This window comes from Misgurnus anguillicaudatus, chromosome 5 (genome assembly GCF_027580225.2).
Source record: "Misgurnus anguillicaudatus chromosome 5, ASM2758022v2, whole genome shotgun sequence".
Lineage (NCBI taxonomy): Eukaryota > Metazoa > Chordata > Actinopteri > Cypriniformes > Cobitidae > Misgurnus > Misgurnus anguillicaudatus.
Window position 1 is genome coordinate 14736136 of NC_073341.2, and position 17601 is coordinate 14753736.

Sequence of the window (17601 nt, forward strand, 5' to 3'; positions counted from 1 at the left end):
TGTTTACTTTAGAACTGTAAATATGATATGGACAAGAGCAGTGGTAGAGTTCATTCTTAAAAGCAGGGTAAAGATAAATGTCCATGTCCAAATGTATATCAAAATCTGATGTGACCCGTGTGTCAAAAATGTTTGCCTTCCCCAGTACCCTTGCCCTCACAGTTCCCTTAGCAGCATTAGGCTGAAGTACTGTCATATATGCTACTGGATCCGAGGGCTATCAGTTATTGATTGATTATTAATTACGGGTAAAGTTTGCATTTTCAGCGCTCAACATCACCATTAGATCAAAGGGTTCAAAGTCAATAAAAAAAAAGTTTCAGTAAAAAGCACACAAAATTATTTTTTTTCTTATAAAACTTTAATAGACAATTATTTAACTGCCTTGTTGAATTGAGTTTTGAGTGTAACATGATCACATGATTTTGACATGATTTGTGTTTTTGTGTGTACAAAAAATTGTATTTAATACAAAAGTGTATTTCAAACCAGTGTTGCAAACATATTCACATTGTTATGATCAAATATATATTAAGTGACTTTCAATAAACACATTTTTGTAATCCAAACATAGATATCAACATATTTACATACAATATTTACATTTAGTCTTTATATGTTCATTACGGTTTTAGCCATCCGAAATATATACATTGTATTCATATAAACATGTAAACTTTGTGCAGATCTCTTTATGCAAAGTGACTTACAGAGGTAATAATACAGAGGTACAGCATGTGGAGGGGTGCAATAACAGACCTCTGCATAACATAACCACAGCACTGAAACGTGCATGAACCAATCTGCTTGTTAAGTTTTACGTCAACTTCCGGGTCCAAATGCTCCATAAGATGCCTTAAGCAAAAAACAGCAACTCATTCACAGTGCACATATCAAAATAACCTTTATCTCATACTGAAATCCCAGATGGACGGAAAGCAATGAATCTTTCATGAATCGTTACAGTTTTGTTGTCTGGGACATTCTGAGCTTGGTGAATGTAATGTACACCGCAAGTTTATAAAAATGCTTAAATGTGTGATATGAATAAATATGGCTCATAAACAGCTGTTGAGATTGTAGTCTTATATGAAGCGAGTGGAGGTTTGGACCAGGAGATGGTATTTTTACGTCATAACTTAACAAGCGAATAACAAACTGGTGTGGCACTAGCTAAACTGGATGGGTTGTATGCACTGACGACACAGGGGACACGTCCTAGACAACTCATAGATCTTTGTGGCACATGGGGTACAGACACATTTATGACCGCAGCTCAGAAGAATGTTTGTCTTTTCACTGTAACACACTACACAGTCTTCAGAGTCAAAGGCTTCAGTACCTGAAAAACAAAATACGATATCAGGTTGTTAATCTACATATATTCATCAGTAAGAAATGTAATTCATAATCATGTGACAATAAGGCATTATATAGCTGTAACAAAATTCTGCAAAATTTCTGGGTCTTAGATGTGTTGGGTGGGTTCATAATTCTGTAAAAAGTGCTTTTTCTTTAGGTTTTAAACAAATAAAATAGGCAAGTATTTACACACTGGTAGGCCCATTTTCATACTGTAAGGTCCAGCAAACTAATGGGCCAGCTTTGCAACTAATATATATATATTTACAACACTGCATTGTTCAAATTGAGGGGGGGCTGGGGGTCCCAGACCTCCTATAAACAATTAGGGGGTTCCCTGGTTTTTATTTTAATTAAAAAAATATATATTCTCATGCTGCCATTATTTGTCCTAATGTGGCAATAAACGAATCCAAAAGATTTCTGTCTGAAATAAATGTAAACTCTCAAGTGCGCCTCACACTGTTTTCTGGAGGAATTGACGGATTAGATTTAGGATTGGTGCTTTAAATTATTATTTTTTGATCCAGGATCACATCTTACTTTGTAAAATCATGGCGAATCTATAATGACGTGGGAGGGGCTTAGCTAGGGGACTCCCATAATCTTTGACATAATTCTGCAACACTGTATACCCAGGAAAGGGGGTTTTCCACTCCAAATTGCTTCTTTTTAGTTAGTTAGAGCATACATATACACCTGCTATGTGATAATCTTACCTGTGTTATCAGACTCATGGATCTGCATGCTCATTGGTTTATTCAGTCTTTCCAGTGTTTCTTTCTTGATGTCTCCATAGACACAGTTATCATCATCAGTGTGTTTCAGAGCAGGGCAGGACCTATAGGTGCCTAGCAGACCTTTCTTTTCGGAACCTAAAACACAAATGAAACCACAATGTTAAGCAATTAAGACTGACATACAGTTTTAATCAAACAATGCTTGAATTTGCTTAAGCTACACATCTACACACAACCCAAACCATTGGGTTAAATTAACCTAGAACATGTCCATAACTGACCCAACCATGGTGTGAATGACCCAGCATTTAAAAATACCACCACAGTACTCTCAGAAAAAGGTTACACCTTAAGGGTACATTATTGGTCACAAACGTATACATATTTGTACCTATGGTACATATTAGCACTGCCCCATTGATAGCACCTGAGTATAGGCTTATTTGTTTAAGATAATTACCATTTACTTTTTTAAATATTTTGTTGGTGCTCTCATTACACACTGTGTTTTAATAACATATTGCCCTCACCAAGCAGCATCACTGCGGTTGTCTGTCCATAGATGTCAATCATCGCCCAGATGGGCCCGTGGATATTTAGAGCAGTCTGAAAGAAGGTGGTACCATCAGAACTTCGTGTCCAAAGAGTGGCACTACTGTCGATCCAGAACTCCATCTCTGAGCCTGGGTAACACTTGTCTTCGGGAAGTAGCGCTGCTGCGTACATTGAGGAGGAGTCGGTCAAGTCTGGAACTGCGAGTGAGGGTAACTTTGTCTCCTCGGGTAAAACATTTGCAAACCCGACCCGCAACGAGCCTTGCCAATTTCCCGTAGAGCTCTCGACCCGCAGGCGCAACTTCTCCTGGATCTGTACCGGTCGCGCGCTGAACACCAGACCGTGGCGAAACGACGACTCATCTCTGGTCGCGCGTCGCCCACCGTCACTCAGCGTAATCAGACGACCGTTCACATTTGAGTGGAACGACAAGGGTCCCAAACTGGTACGCTTGTGACACACACACCGATACACTGAATCTGGAGGAAAAAAGTTTTGTTAGAAAATAAAGTAAACGGGATGAAATTCATCTATTTGCAACGTCTATAAAACTTAATAGCCGGAAGAGGGCGCAATTGTTCGCTTTCAGTAACTTGCAGTCTATTTCGGATTCCCAAATATTAACACACCATCTTATCGTTCATTTTGAATACTAAATGGTAATTTTTTACTGTAAATAAATCGCTTATTTAAATTAATAATTAATTAGCATCAAATGTTTTATATATATATATATAATCTACACACGAATTAAAGATAATACTAAAAACATACAGCATGGCACAGAAATTTACATTTATTATTCGTTTAAATTAACATATTTTGCTGTACTAGATTGTCTGCGTGGAAACTTTCCTTAACTGAATTAAGTTTATTGAACTATTTATTATTATTATTATTATTATTATTATTAATGAACAAGCTTGCAAAGAATTAATGAGCAAGTATTAGACCTATTCAGCCTTTGCCACACAATGTATCATTCAGTATCAAAACATAATTCAATTTCTTTAAATCTATATATCTCTTAGATGGTAACATATTCCTGCTTTATACAGAAATATTTGAAGAAAAAGTTACCATTTGTCATCATTTGCCTTTGCTTCTCTTTCTTTTTCGCTGTCATCCTCTTCACTTCTTGCAAAGGTATCTTTAAATGTTTTAGCTTCTGTCTCAAAATGAAAGAAAACTTGCTTTAAATGCTGTGTACACGCACGTGTTGTGTTTTCCTTATAGGACGAGGACAGGAAGGGGGCGCGGTTCTGGAAAGTACAACCAAATTACCATTCTGTTCAACATGATTGACAACAGTAACTGTTGGGAATTTCTGGAATCGGTAAAGCACACATTTTGTCCATACAAGAAAAAGGCAAATGTCGTTGCCATTATTAGAATTTTTATAAAAAGAATGCAAAAAAACAGCATTTGAGCTATTGCAGATGCCGTAAATAAGTGAATAAATGTGTTTAGTTGTAATACAGAAAGAAATAGATTCAACTCTGGTTGTGGTAATTACTTAAATTTGAACTAATTGATACACATTAATAAGCCCAAAGGCATAAGGAAAAAAATAACATTTAGTTATGTGAATGATGTGATGAAATTACGAACAATCACATCAAGTCATCAATAGCCTACATGCAATCAAACGAGCCACCGGGACAAAATGACAAAGGTGACCACGAGCTAGCACAGCCAGCAGTACAATAACACATTTACTTGGCCTTCATTTTGCACAATTTATATTTTAAGTCTGTAATCAACTCGTATAAGCAAGAGATTTTATATGTTGTGATAAATCGCGAAAGCACATATAAGAATACGACCATGATGTAACAACCAATAGTAACAGACGGACAGCAACATAAATTCACTCTAAAAATAAAAAGGATAGTTGGTTTCTTACTGTAAATATTATATGTCTTAATAAATGTGACCTACATGTCTGACTAAATATAACTTTTTTATAATTATACTTAATTATAATTATTTTTTATAATTATTACTTATAAAATCAAATATACAAAAATCCAAGTGTATATGTTATAGTTTATAAATATTATATTATTGCATAAACATAGACTATTTTATTCAAATACTACTAATTTATTTATTCATAGGAAATGCGTTTTGCCTTCACGCGACAGATGACATCATTGCCTAGCACGATTTCCTTGAGTCACATAAATGTTCAGTTAATAATCACATCCTTCTTTTGTCACCAGTTTCCAATGTAGGAGACCCGTAATTTTCCTAGGAGTCAATGACGCAAACATATTTCTAAAAAATCTTTTTAAAATAGATGTCATTCATTTTTGAGTCAGGTATAATGTGTTTTGAAAAGTTATTATCCCAGCAGCTATTTGTGATATTTGTGAACTGTGATTTTTAGAAAAAGGTTTTGAACATAAATCACTATAAAGTATTTTAATTTGACATTTTTATTCATTTAAACACCGTTTTTATTAATAGTTGTCTTAAACTGTTACTTTGTACGGACAGTTTTAGATACCAAGAAAAAATTATAGCCTATTTATTATTAACAATATTGAAAATGTATTGAAACCAACCAAATAGGTTTATAGAATAAAGTGACATATTTCATACATGTATCAAGTAATTTTTAAAGTAAATAATTCCCCTGGACACAAAAATATTAATTTCATTGTCATTGAACAAGTGTTTGCACGTGATGCCACAGCCAGTTAAGGCCAATGAGAAAACAGGAACGATTGTACAAATAGATGCCAGCTGTGTGCTTATCATTATTTACAACAACATGAGGGTTGGTAAATGATGCCAGAATTTCTTTTTTTTTTAAAGCAGATAAGATAAAAGTGTTTTGGATTATATTTTACAACAATTAATGGTGTAAGCACATAGATAAGAACACAAATAAAGACAACACGTGACATCAAAGAAGTCAAAATGATAGTTTCATTTAGTTTCTTTTAAAGTTTATTTACTACATGTTTGACATTTGTAAGAAAATAAATATATATATATATATATATATATTTTTTTTTAAATACAAGTATAGATTTAATATACCAAAATGATTGCATAATGTATGTATAAAATATAGCAGTCACTTTACAGTAATGAAATAATAGCTTATTCTTTAAATAGATAACATTGTATTTGATGTATTAACATATTTCATATAGTTAAGGCCTATCAAATGATGCCACTTCAACATGACTGACAACAATTAATGCTATGAATTTTGGCAGACATGTTGTGCAAACAAAAGGAAAGATGATGTTGACAGAAATCTAAATGATTTCTGACTGAATTAAATTTTCGTGCCCTCTTTAATATGAACAAAACATTTAATCCACCACAGAGTCAAAATGTGTTTATGTTTGGTGCAGCGCAGCATGGTTTCACTTTTGGTTTGAGTTAAAGGTTATGCAGTGGATTATAAGTTAATCATTAGACTACTAAAACAAACACAACGTGACAAAATTATAAAGGTGGCCACGAGCTATACAGCCAGCTGTATAATAATCCATTAACTGGGCCTCCATTTTGCATAATTCACATTTTAAGTCTGTAAACAACTCGTGTGAGCAAGAGATTTGAGTTCATGTTGTGATAAATGACAAAAGCACATACACTGTAAAAAGTAAAGGCTGTATTTACTTAAAAATTCAGTGCATCATTTTTGCATCCATTTTTTTAAGTATTTGTTTACTTGAAATTTAAGCAATTGCATAAATTGCTTCAAATTCCATGTAATACATACTTTAAAAAATGGATGCAAAAAAGATGCACTATATTTTTAAATAAATCCAGCCTTTATTTTTTTCAGTGTAGATAAAGGATACTAAGACTATAAAAACACTAACAGAGGTACAGCAACATTAATGCAGTCTAAAAATAAAAGGATAGTTGCTTTCTTACTGTAATGTAAATATTATATGTCTAAATAAATGTAACCTACATGGCTGACTTATAAATATAACTATACTTATAAATATAACTATACATTTTTTTAAACTTACTATAAAATTAAACATACAAATATACAAAAATCCAAGTGTATATGTTATAGTTTATAAATATTATATTGTTGCATAAACCTTCTCTATTTCATTCAAATACTAATTTATTTATTCATAGGAAATGCGTTTTGCCTTCACGCGACAGATGACGTCATTGCCTAGCACGATTTCCTTGAGTCACATAAATGTTCAGTTAATAATCACATCCTTCTTTTGTCACCAGTTTGCAATTTAGGAGACCAGTAATTTTCCTATAGGAGTCAATGACAAAACAAGCTTCAGAAAACATATTTCTAAAAAATATTTTTAAAATAGATGTCATTCATTTTTGAGTCAGGTATAATGTGTTTTGAAAAGTTATTATCCCAACAGCTATTTGTGATATTTGTGAACTGTGATTTATAGAAAAAGGTTTTGAACATACAAAACAAAGTATTTTAATTTGACATTTTTATTCATTTAAACACCATTTTTATTAGTTGTCTTCAACTGTAACTGACAGTTTTAGATATGAAGGGGACTTTATATTTATTATACAAAATATTGAAAATGTATTTAAACCAACCAAATAGGTTTTATAGAATAAAGTGATATATTTCATACATGCATCAAGTATTTTTTAAAGTAAATAATGCCCCTGGACACAAAAATATTAATTTCATTGTCATTGAACAAGTGTTTGCACCTGATGTTACAGCGAGTCACAGCCAATGAGACTCCAAAGCAGCTTTAACTGTGCTCTCCTGTATCTAAAACAGGAACGATTGTACAAATATATCATTTCCACCAGCTGTGTGCTTATCATCATTTATTAAAATTTCTAGGTCTACAGGTCTAAAACAACATGAAAGTGGGTAAATGATGCCAGAATTGTCTTTTTTTTGTGAACTATCCAAAAGCAGATAAGATAAAAGTGTTTTAATTTATATTGTACAGCTATTAATGGTGTAAGCATATAGATAAGAACACAAATGAAGACATAACACGTGACATTAAAGAAGTCAAATTTTTATTTAGTTTCTTTTAAAGTTTATTTATGACATGTTTGACATTTGTAAGAAAATAAAAATAGAATTTTTTTTGAAATACAAGTATAGATTTAATATACCAAAATTAGGGCAATGTATAAAATATAGCATATACAAGTCACTTTACAGTAATGAAATAATAGCTTATAGATAACCTTGTATTGTATGGATTAACATATTTCATATTTCATTTCTATAAGGCCTATCAAATAATGCAACTTCAACATGACTGACAATTACTGCTACGAATTTTGGCAAAAGGAAAGATGATGTTGACAGAAATCTAAATATATGATTTCTGACAAAAGTACATTTTCATGCCCTCTTTAATATGAGTCTTAATGTGTTTATGTTTGCTGCAGCTCAGCATGGTTTCACTTTTGGTTTGAGTTAAAGGTTATGCAGTGGATTATAAGTTAATCATTAGACTAATAAAACAAACACAACGTGACAAAATTATAAAGGTGTCCACGAGCTATACAGCCAGCAGTATAATAATACATTAACTGGGCCTCCATTTTGCACAGTTTACATTTTAAGCCTGTAAACAACACGTGTGAGCAAGAGATTTGAGTTTATGTTGTGATAAATGACAAAGGCACATACACTGTAAAAAATAGTACAATGGATTTACATAAAAAATATTGCGCATCATTTTTGCATCCATTTTTTTAATATGTTTACTTGAAATTTTAAGCAATTGCATAAATTGCTTCAAATTCTATGTAATAGCTACTTTAAAAAATGGATGCAAAAATGATGCACCGTATTTTTAAATAAATCCAGCCTTTATTTTTTTTCAGTGTAGATAAAGAATACTAAGACTATGTAACAACCAATGAAAACACTAACAGACGTACAGCAACATTATTGCAGTCAACTATTAAAGGATACTGTAAATATTATATATCTAAATAAATGTGACCTACATGTCTGACTTATAAATATAACTATACATTTTTTAAACTTACTTTAAAATTAAACATACAAAAATCCAAGTGTATATGTTATAGTTTATAAATATTATATTGTTGCTTAAACTCCTCTATTTAATTCAAATACTTCTAATTTATTTATTGTTAGTAAATGTGTTTTGCTTTCAGGCATGGCCTGGCTCGATTTGCTTGAGTCACATGAATGGTATAAGAAAAAATTATAGCATATTCAAATAAAATATATAAAATATAGCATATACAAGTCACTTTACAGTAATGAAATAATAGCTTATTCTATAAATATATAACATTGTATTGTATGGATTAACATATTTCATCCCTATAGTTAAGGCCTATCAAATGATGCAACTTCAACATGACTGACAACAATTACTGCTACAGATTTTACCAAAAGGAAAGATAATGTTGACAGAAATCTAAATATATGATTTCTGACTAAAGTAAATTTGTATGTCCTCTTTAATATGAACAAAACATTCACCACAGAGTCAAAATGTGTTTATGTTTGCTGCAGCACAGCATGGTTTCACTTTTGGTTTGAGTTAAAGGTTATGCAGTGGATTATAAGTGAATCGTTAGACTACTAAAACAAACACAACGTGACAAAATTATAAAGGTGGCCACGAGCTATACAGCCAGCAGCAATATAATAATACATTATGGGCCTCTATTTTGCACTGTTCACATTTTAAGCCCGTGTGAGCAAGAGATTTGAGGTTGTGATAAATGCCGAAAGCACACTGTAAAAAATAATACAATGGATTTACTTAAAAATATAGTGCTTCGTTTTTGCATCCATTTTTTAAAGTATTTGTTTATTTGAAATTTTAAGCAATTGCATAGATTGCTTCAAATTCCATGTAATACCTACTTTAAAAATGGTTGCAAAAATGATGCACTGTATTTTTAAGTAAATCAAATATACAAAAATCCAATTGTATATTTTATAGTTTATAAATATTATATTGTTGCATAAACCTCATCTACTGCATTCAAATACTTCTAATTTATTTATTGTTAGTAAATGTGTTTTGCTTTCACGCGACAGATGACGTCATTGCCTAGCACGATTTCCTTGAGTCACATGAATGGTATAAGAAAAAATGATGGGGACGTTGAAAATCTTGTTTATTGTAGCAGTGACAAAACATGTCGTACTTTGGGTCCAGTGGAGTAAAATTGAACCCTCAGCAAAGTCAGTCTAACACTTTATGCAGTTTCAAACCTGTTTTCCCACCCCTCATGCTAATAAGTAGCCTGGGTGCCAGCCGATCTTAGCCCCGCCCACCACAATTTGAAAAACGGGGGAAGACTAGAATTGAGTATGACAACGTCAGGCTAGCTAATAAGGTATCTCTTTCTAAATTAAGAAATTAAGTCTAGTACTTGCTTATTCATTTAGCTGACGCTTTTATCCAAAGCGACTTACAATTGCTATATATTTCAGAGGTCACACGCCTCTGGAGCAACTAGGGGTCTTGCTCAGGAACACAATGGTGTGTCACAGTGGATTCCCCCAATTGTGTGCCCAAACGGGTCATGTTTAGACATATGTCTTTTATTATCATAGACCCTCTTTGACGTGTGTTGGTTCTCGAAGTCTCACTTTTGCTCCCATACTACTATTAAGAAAATATAATTTCAGGTTATATTATTGTATTGCTTGAACTGAGATTACCTCTATTCATCAAGCCTTTTAAAGGGATGAGCTCGTTTTAACAACTAAGTTGGAGTGGAATCTGTGTTAAAGGTGCAGTGTGTCAATTTTCGCGGCATCCAGTGGTGAGGTTGCGACTTGCATCCAACGACTCAGTCCACTGCTCACCCCTCGTTTTGAAACGCATAGAGAAGCTATGGTAGCCGCCACTGGAAAAAGATGAAATAGACGGAGACAACTTAGTAAAAAAAGTTTGTCCGTTAAGGGCTTCTGTAGAAACATGGCAGCACAAAATGGCGACTTCCACGTAAGGGGACATTCTGTGTATGTACGTAGATAAAAATGTCTCATTCTAAGGTAATAAAAACATAATTGTTCGTTATAAAAAGGTCTTTATACACCCCTGATAATATAGTTTTGTTGATCCTTCTAAAAATTACACAGTGCACCTTTAAGGCAGATATAAATTCTTACAGTGGTGAGTTAATAATCGCATATGTTCTACTGTCACCAGTTTGCAATGTAGGAGACCAGTAATTTTTCTATTTTCATTTTATTGTCATTGAACAAGTGTGCACGTAATGTTACAGTGAGTCACAGCCAATGGGACTCCACGGCAGCTTTAACTGTGCTCTCCTGTATCTAAAACAGGAACGATTATACAAATAGATAGTTTCCACCAGCTGTTTGCTTATCATCATTTATCAAAATTTCTTCATAGGTCTAAAACAACATGAGGGTGCGTAAATTATGCCAGAATTTTTTTTTTTTTTGGATGAACTATCCAAAAGCAGATAAGATAAAAGTGTTTTGGTTTATATTTTACAGCAATTAATGGTGTAAGCACATAGATAAGAACACAAATAAAGACAACACGTAACATCAAAGAAGTCAAAAGTTTAGTTTCATTTAGTTTCTTGTAAAGTTTATTTACATGTTGGCATTTGTAATAAAATAAAATAAACATTTATAAAAAAAATACATGTATAGATCTAATATACCACAATGATGGCATATAAAAAATATAGCATTTAAAAGTCACTTTACAGTAATGAAATAATAACTTATTCTATAAATAACATTGTATTTATTTAATGGATTAATATATTTCATCATCATCACTATACACTCTTAGAAAGGATGTGTTAATTTTTTACAGATCATTGTGTGGTAAGCTTTTAAGACATTATGTGTAATTTTAACACATTGGGGCGGTTTCCCGGACAGGGATTAGACTAGTCCTAGACTAAAATAAATGTAAGAGCTGTCCAAACTCAAAACAATTTGCACTGACATATCTTAAAATACATCAGTGGTCTTTGTTTTGCCTCAAAATGCACATAAGTAATGTTTTTAGTAAGGTATGTTTGTTAAAACTAGTTATATTTCCCAATTAAACTAAGGTCTAGTCCTGGCTTAAGCTAATCCCTGTATGGGAAACCGCCCCATAATGTGTCATTTTGTGTTGATTTTGTGTTACATTATAACACATGTTGTGTTAAAAGTAACACAAAATGTGTTGTCCCAGAATCAACACAAATGTGTTGTTTTTAACACATTCGTTTTAAGAGTGTAGTTAAGTCCTGTCACTTCAACATGACTGACAACAATTGCTGCTACAAATTTTGGCAGACATGTTTTGCAAAACAAAAGGAAAGATGATGTTGACAGAAATCTAAATGTATGATTTCTGACTGAAGTAAATTTTTGCGCCCTCTTTAATATGAACAAAACATTCAATCCACCAGATTAAAAAGAGTCAAAATTTCAATGTAAACATGTTTTCACTTACACTTCCAATACAAGTTCATGATATGTATCTTGAATTTGATCTATAATGAAGAATAAAGCATATCAAAATCAGTAATTATCTTAAGAAATCAAAGCATAAAAAAGCTTATGGATGTAATTACATATTTTATGACAGATTTCCTTTGGACTCCTTTTGTTTATGTTTGGACTGGTGCGTGAAAATGGTTTTACTTTTGGTTTGAGTGAAAGGTTACTACGCAGTGAAGTATAAGTTAAACAACAAACTAAAACAAACATAACAGCATTAGGAAAAAACAAAATATTTAATTATGTGATCCGAAATTTTGAACAATCATGACATCAACAAGTCATCAATGCACGCAATGAAACAAGCTATACTGCAACTAATGGGTATGGGACAAAGTTGTAAAGGGGCAAGGAGCTATACAGCCAGCAGTATAATAATACATTTACTGGGCCTCATTTTGCACAATTCACATTTTAAATCTGTAAACAACTCGTGATAGCAAGATATTTAAGTTCATGTTGTGATAAATGACGAAAGTACATAGATAAAGAATACTAAAAATGACCCAATTTTGGGTTGTTTTTATGCAACCATGGGGTATGGGGTTGGGTTAAAATAACCCAGCATTGGGTCAATTTTAACCCAGCGGTGCGTTAACTCAGCTGTGTGCTTATCATCATTTATCAAAATTTCTTCTTTTGCAATCACCAGAAAAAAGAAATGCATACAGGTTTAAAACAACGTGAGGGTGGGTAACTGATGCCAGATTTTTTTTTTTTTGGTGAGCTATCAAAAAGCAGATAAGATAAAAGTGTTATATTTTACTGTAATTAATGGTGTAAGCACATAGATAAAAAACAATAAAGACATAACACGTGATATCAAAGAAGTCAAAAATGATAGTTTTATTTAGCTTCTTTAAGTTTATTTACTACATGTTTGACATTTGTAAAAATATATATATATATATATATAAAAATACAAGTATAAATTGAATATACCAAAATGATATTATGTATGTATAAAATATAGTATATACAAGTCACTTTACAGTAATGAAATAATAGCTTATTTAATAAATAGATAACATTGTATTTGATTAACATATTTCATCGTTTCAAATGATCAAATGATGCCACTTCAACGATGCGACTGACAACAATTACTTCTACGAATTTTGGCAGACATGTTGTGCAAAACAAAAGGAAAGTTTATCAAAGAAAGGTCACTGTACAGTAATTAGCTTAATAAATGAAACCATAAAAAGCTTATGAGTGTAATTATGAATGAACAGATTTCCTCCATAAACTTTTATGTTCTCCCGAATTCCCCTGAGTCTTTGATTGCTCTCATGAGCATTCGCTGAAGCTCCACTTCATCTTTTACTCCTCTGGGAAGGAACAATCCCATTGCGCATGTGTTAGCATATGGTAAGCGACATCCACGCTTCTCTGGCTGGTAGAAGTGAATGCTGGGCTTTTGGGGGAAACCCAGTGGCGGGATCTCATCTCCTCCAGTTACGAAGACCAAAAGCTCCTCAAACTGTAACTCTGTTTTTTTGTCTTAAAGAAAAATGTGAACAAGTTAATCTCCAAAATATGATGTCATTTAACTCTATTGCTCTTATGCATGTGCTCTTTTAGAGTGTAGGTCAACCCAGCATTAGGTCAAAAAGGGATGAAACCAGCCCATTGGGTTAAATTCACTGTAAGGGGGTGAAACTGTGACCCCATCCATCCGTTGGCCCAATGGCGGAACCAACGGCATGGCGAAGGATTATAACGCGTTCGGTCTTTTCCGGCGCTTTGCAGATGACGTTTTGGCGTTACATAATTTAGTTATATTTATCTCTTATCTGACTCCAAAGACAAAGATTTAGTTTATATTATATTACAAATCGGATTGATTATTACTTTTAAAACTTACAGAATTTAGATGGATGTTTATTTATTTATTCTGATAAAGCTCTGGTATTACACTCGTTCATTCGGTTCTCATAGTCGCACATGATCCTAGTACGGGCCTCATAATTAATATACTGGTCAACGGTCATAAACGAATCAGTGTTGGTCGCTGCCAGAGGTTGGACTATACGCTTAAGCGGCCGCTCTCTGCGTGCTCAACTTTAAACATACTTTATTTAGTCCCCTTAGAGGTGACACTTAATTATTACAATAATCAGTTCTAGTCAAATTAATGAATAGAATAATATTGAAATTGAGGTTGAGGTTGACCCTATTTAGAGTAATCAGAAATGTTACTCTAAACGGAAACACAGCCTCCAGGCTTCTAAGTACACTTAAACTAACGCCAATTGCTATTCGTATCTCACAAATCCTCAGCTGATGTATTATTCACTATCTAACTGGGATTGGGCCGATCCTAGCCTGATTTCTGTCCTTACGGTAACTACGGCTACAACGGTATTACTTGCAGTGTCAACATTTACCGAGCAACACAGAATAAAATCAAACATAACAATTTATTAACCAGGTAGGAAAAACATAATTCAGAAGCCAATTTACATTCCAATTCAAATACAAAGAAATATATAATCAACTGAGAATAATGCATACCTGGCAAATGATGAATATCTGGTTACAGATTTCTCAAAGTAAAATGAAATACATCAAAGATACAGCATCATGGGGGTGAGTTTCCATGTACAGAAAAACCCGCTGAACTATTTTACATCATTCCCTTAAATATCCAGAGAGACAAAGCATCTAGGAATTTGGTACTGATTGGTTGTTGTAAAACTCAGGGGTGTTGCCTAATATACATACAGTGGGTGATTGGTCAACATGTCTAATGTAGGAGTTGTCTCCCAACATTAGGTTAAGTTTACAGATTAACATTGAATCCTGTCGTCATATTAATAAACCCAAATGTACCACTTGCATTAAAACACTTCATATAACACCACACAAAATGTCACGTATTATTCACACACAACGATGAGGAGACACTGGATAAACAATAAACTAGAACTTTAATGATACAACGATGAGGAGCATAGCAAATCCACAACATACATTGCCGATCACCGACAAAGAACACACACACACACAGGGGCAAACTATATACAGGCAAGTGATAAGCAAACACAGGTGTAAGAACTTAACTATAATTAAGCACAGGTGAAACTAATAATGAGGTAACAAGTTAACTAAACAAGATGATCAACAATGAACAGAAATAAATGAAACACAAAAACCCTTACACAAAACCAGTTTCAGGCTATGTTTACACGTGGGCGGCTGTTTACATAAACGGACATTTCAACATCTCCGGTTTCAAAAATAATATCGTGCACACATGTCAGTTTTCAGAAAAGTGTTTATTTACACATACCCGTGCATATATGCCGTCAAGAGAAGCTCAAGCCCACGTAAACCAATCACCGGCAGCGCTGGTGGTGACGCGAACTGGTTCTTCATGTTGGAGGGAGGAGTTGTTGCAGTAGGTGATCGATGACGTCAAAGTACCGCGAGAGCGAGTTGAGGAATCACACGTAGAGGTCTAATTTCGAATCGCTCTCGCGGTACTTTGACATCATCCGTCTGTCGGTTCTTGCAGCGCCGCATAAAGTCAAACACGCGTAAAATTGCTGATCTCCGAGCACTCGTCTCTGCTCCTCGACATAATGGAGCAGCTGTATTTTCAAATACAAACACACGAAACGAGTTTGCAGGAACATAAATGTGGTCTTGGAAGCGTTCAGAGTAGCAGTCACATGTAAACGGTCGCACTTTTGACGTAGGTGCGAGCTCTGGCGCATACTCTGTGACGTTGCCTGCTTAAACATCCGTTTGTCTCAGTTTACATGCAACCGTGCAACCGAAGATTTTCAAGATCTCCACTCTGGCCGGAGTTTTTAGAAACAATCGATTTCAGAGGCGAGTTCTCCGTTTGCGTGTAAACGAGGGGCAAGTAGACTATTGAAGCTATAGTATGCCTTCATTGTATTTTGTATTTATGCATACATTACATTAAAAATAGGCAATATGTAAAATGAACAGGTATATATGCAAAAACCTACAGACAGGATGAATAGCCTACCTATCCTATATGAGAGACGAAGCTCTAGATATTATAAATATGACAGATGCTATGATGTGATGATCATGAAGTCTGTTTTAACATGTGGGAGGGCAGAGTTAGCCATGCCCACATATTTGCATTCGGCGGAATAGACGGAATAGAAAAATCTGTTATGTCTGACATTTTATTCCGCGGTAACGGAATATACCGTCATACCGCCCAGCCCTAGTAGGCCCATCAGAGTGATTTCCTGAGTTCTTTCACATATGCTGTATGGTAAGAGTGAATTTCTGCCAGTTGATACCGGTGACAGGTGTTAATTATTAAGTTTATCTTTGTATTTTTTTATTAAAGGTCAGAGAATGGATGGATTATCAAGTCACGGTACATAATGAAAGGTAAATGGCAAGTAATTAAGTAATGTATTAAATGTATAAACTGTAGTGTATTCAGTAGCTACTAATCACATTACCTCTATCACTCTCTCTAAAAGACTTGACTGAGTTAGAAGAAGCTGAGCGACTCTTCAGAGTGAAGATGTTATGGTAATGTAAATCTTACGTTTTTATATTGTAGTTAGAGACAGCATGTCATTTTAACCCTGTTTTATGGTTAAAGGGGTTTTGGCGCTTTTCCATTGCATAGTACCCTACAGGTAAGGTCGAGTCAGCTCACTTTACTTTGGCGTGGTTAGCTTTTCCATTGAGTTCAGCAACACTTCAAAGTGGGAGGGATTATAGGGGTGTCAAATGTATATAGCACGACATTCGTTGCTCGACTTATCGAGACTGTTTTCTAAGATGGCTCCTGTCTATATACGCGTAATGTCTTTATAAAGTATCTTCTTATTAGGGCTGTCACTTTTGAGAAAAATCAAGCACACATATCCCGCGCTTGAGCGTGTTTGTGAAAAGTAATCGTCACTGACAACAAGCACACATACGTAGCCTATGTATGCGCGCGTGCATATGCATTAACCCTGCGCGTGCTGTTTGCTTGACCGTTTTTAATGATAGAGAACACAAACCATTGATATTTGAGAAATAAAACTTACCGCTGAGTTAAGCAGATCTTACTTCACTCTGTCGTCTATGTGACATGCGACAGTCAGCACGTGATCATTTTAAATCAGTTTACAAGACAAATGCTGTTGTTGTTTAAAACAAAGTTTACATCATGACTTTGAACCTGAATTTTTTCCCAATTGGTTCGTTCCGAACAGAAACAGTAGTTTCCGGTTTTCGGTTCAACCCTAAAGTTGACGTTCCTGAACCGGTTAGGATGGAGGACGAATTCCAAACGGCGCTTCAGGAAGAAGATGCTGCATAAACAGTCGCTCCACATGTTTTTTCAGTGCTTTTTCAGTGCTTTATTCGCCAAATGTATTTTATACTTCAAGAGTTCTGATCTTTGAAGGGCGTAGGGATAATCATGTTTGATTGGAGTTCGGCCGGACACTTTCAAATTCATGT

General features: G+C 34.1%; 2 protein-coding genes across 3 annotated transcripts in view; both read right to left on the reverse strand.

The window, feature by feature from the left end:
- Positions 1-17601, reverse strand: part of LOC129414286 (uncharacterized) — a 41099-nt gene that overhangs the window by 16018 nt on the left and 7480 nt on the right. Inside the window, exon 11 of one of the 2 annotated variants that reach the window (XM_055168284.2) lies at positions 13067-13647. The exons of the other annotated variant lie outside the window; for it this stretch is intronic. Coding sequence (XP_055024259.2) covers positions 13397-13647 — 251 coding nt within the window. The 3' untranslated portion in view covers positions 13067-13396. Of the gene's footprint in view, positions 1-13066; positions 13648-17601 lie in introns of those variants that run through there. 2 annotated transcript variants of the gene reach the window in all.
- Positions 359-3881, reverse strand: LOC129414291 (E3 ubiquitin-protein ligase NEURL3-like). Its single transcript, XM_055168299.2, has 4 exons — positions 3738-3881; positions 2633-3136; positions 2082-2237; positions 359-1342 (listed from the first exon to the last, which is right to left on the reverse strand). Exons 1-4 carry the CDS (start codon positions 3781-3783, stop codon positions 1170-1172), a joined length of 879 nt encoding a protein of 292 aa, XP_055024274.2. The 5' UTR covers positions 3784-3881; the 3' UTR covers positions 359-1169.

Excerpts from the sequence above, each read along its gene's own strand:
- LOC129414291 (XM_055168299.2), bottom strand. The coding sequence starts at position 3,783 with ATGACAGCGAAAAAGAAAGAGAAGCAAAGGCAAATGATGACAAATG. Across the intron at positions 3,137-3,737 it reads AAGGCAAATGATGACAAATG|ATTCAGTGTATCGGTGTGTG; the intron begins GTAACTTTTTCT and ends TTTTTCCTCCAG. Across the intron at positions 2,238-2,632 it reads AACCGCAGTGATGCTGCTTG|GTTCCGAAAAGAAAGGTCTG; the intron begins GTGAGGGCAATA and ends TTTGTGTTTTAG.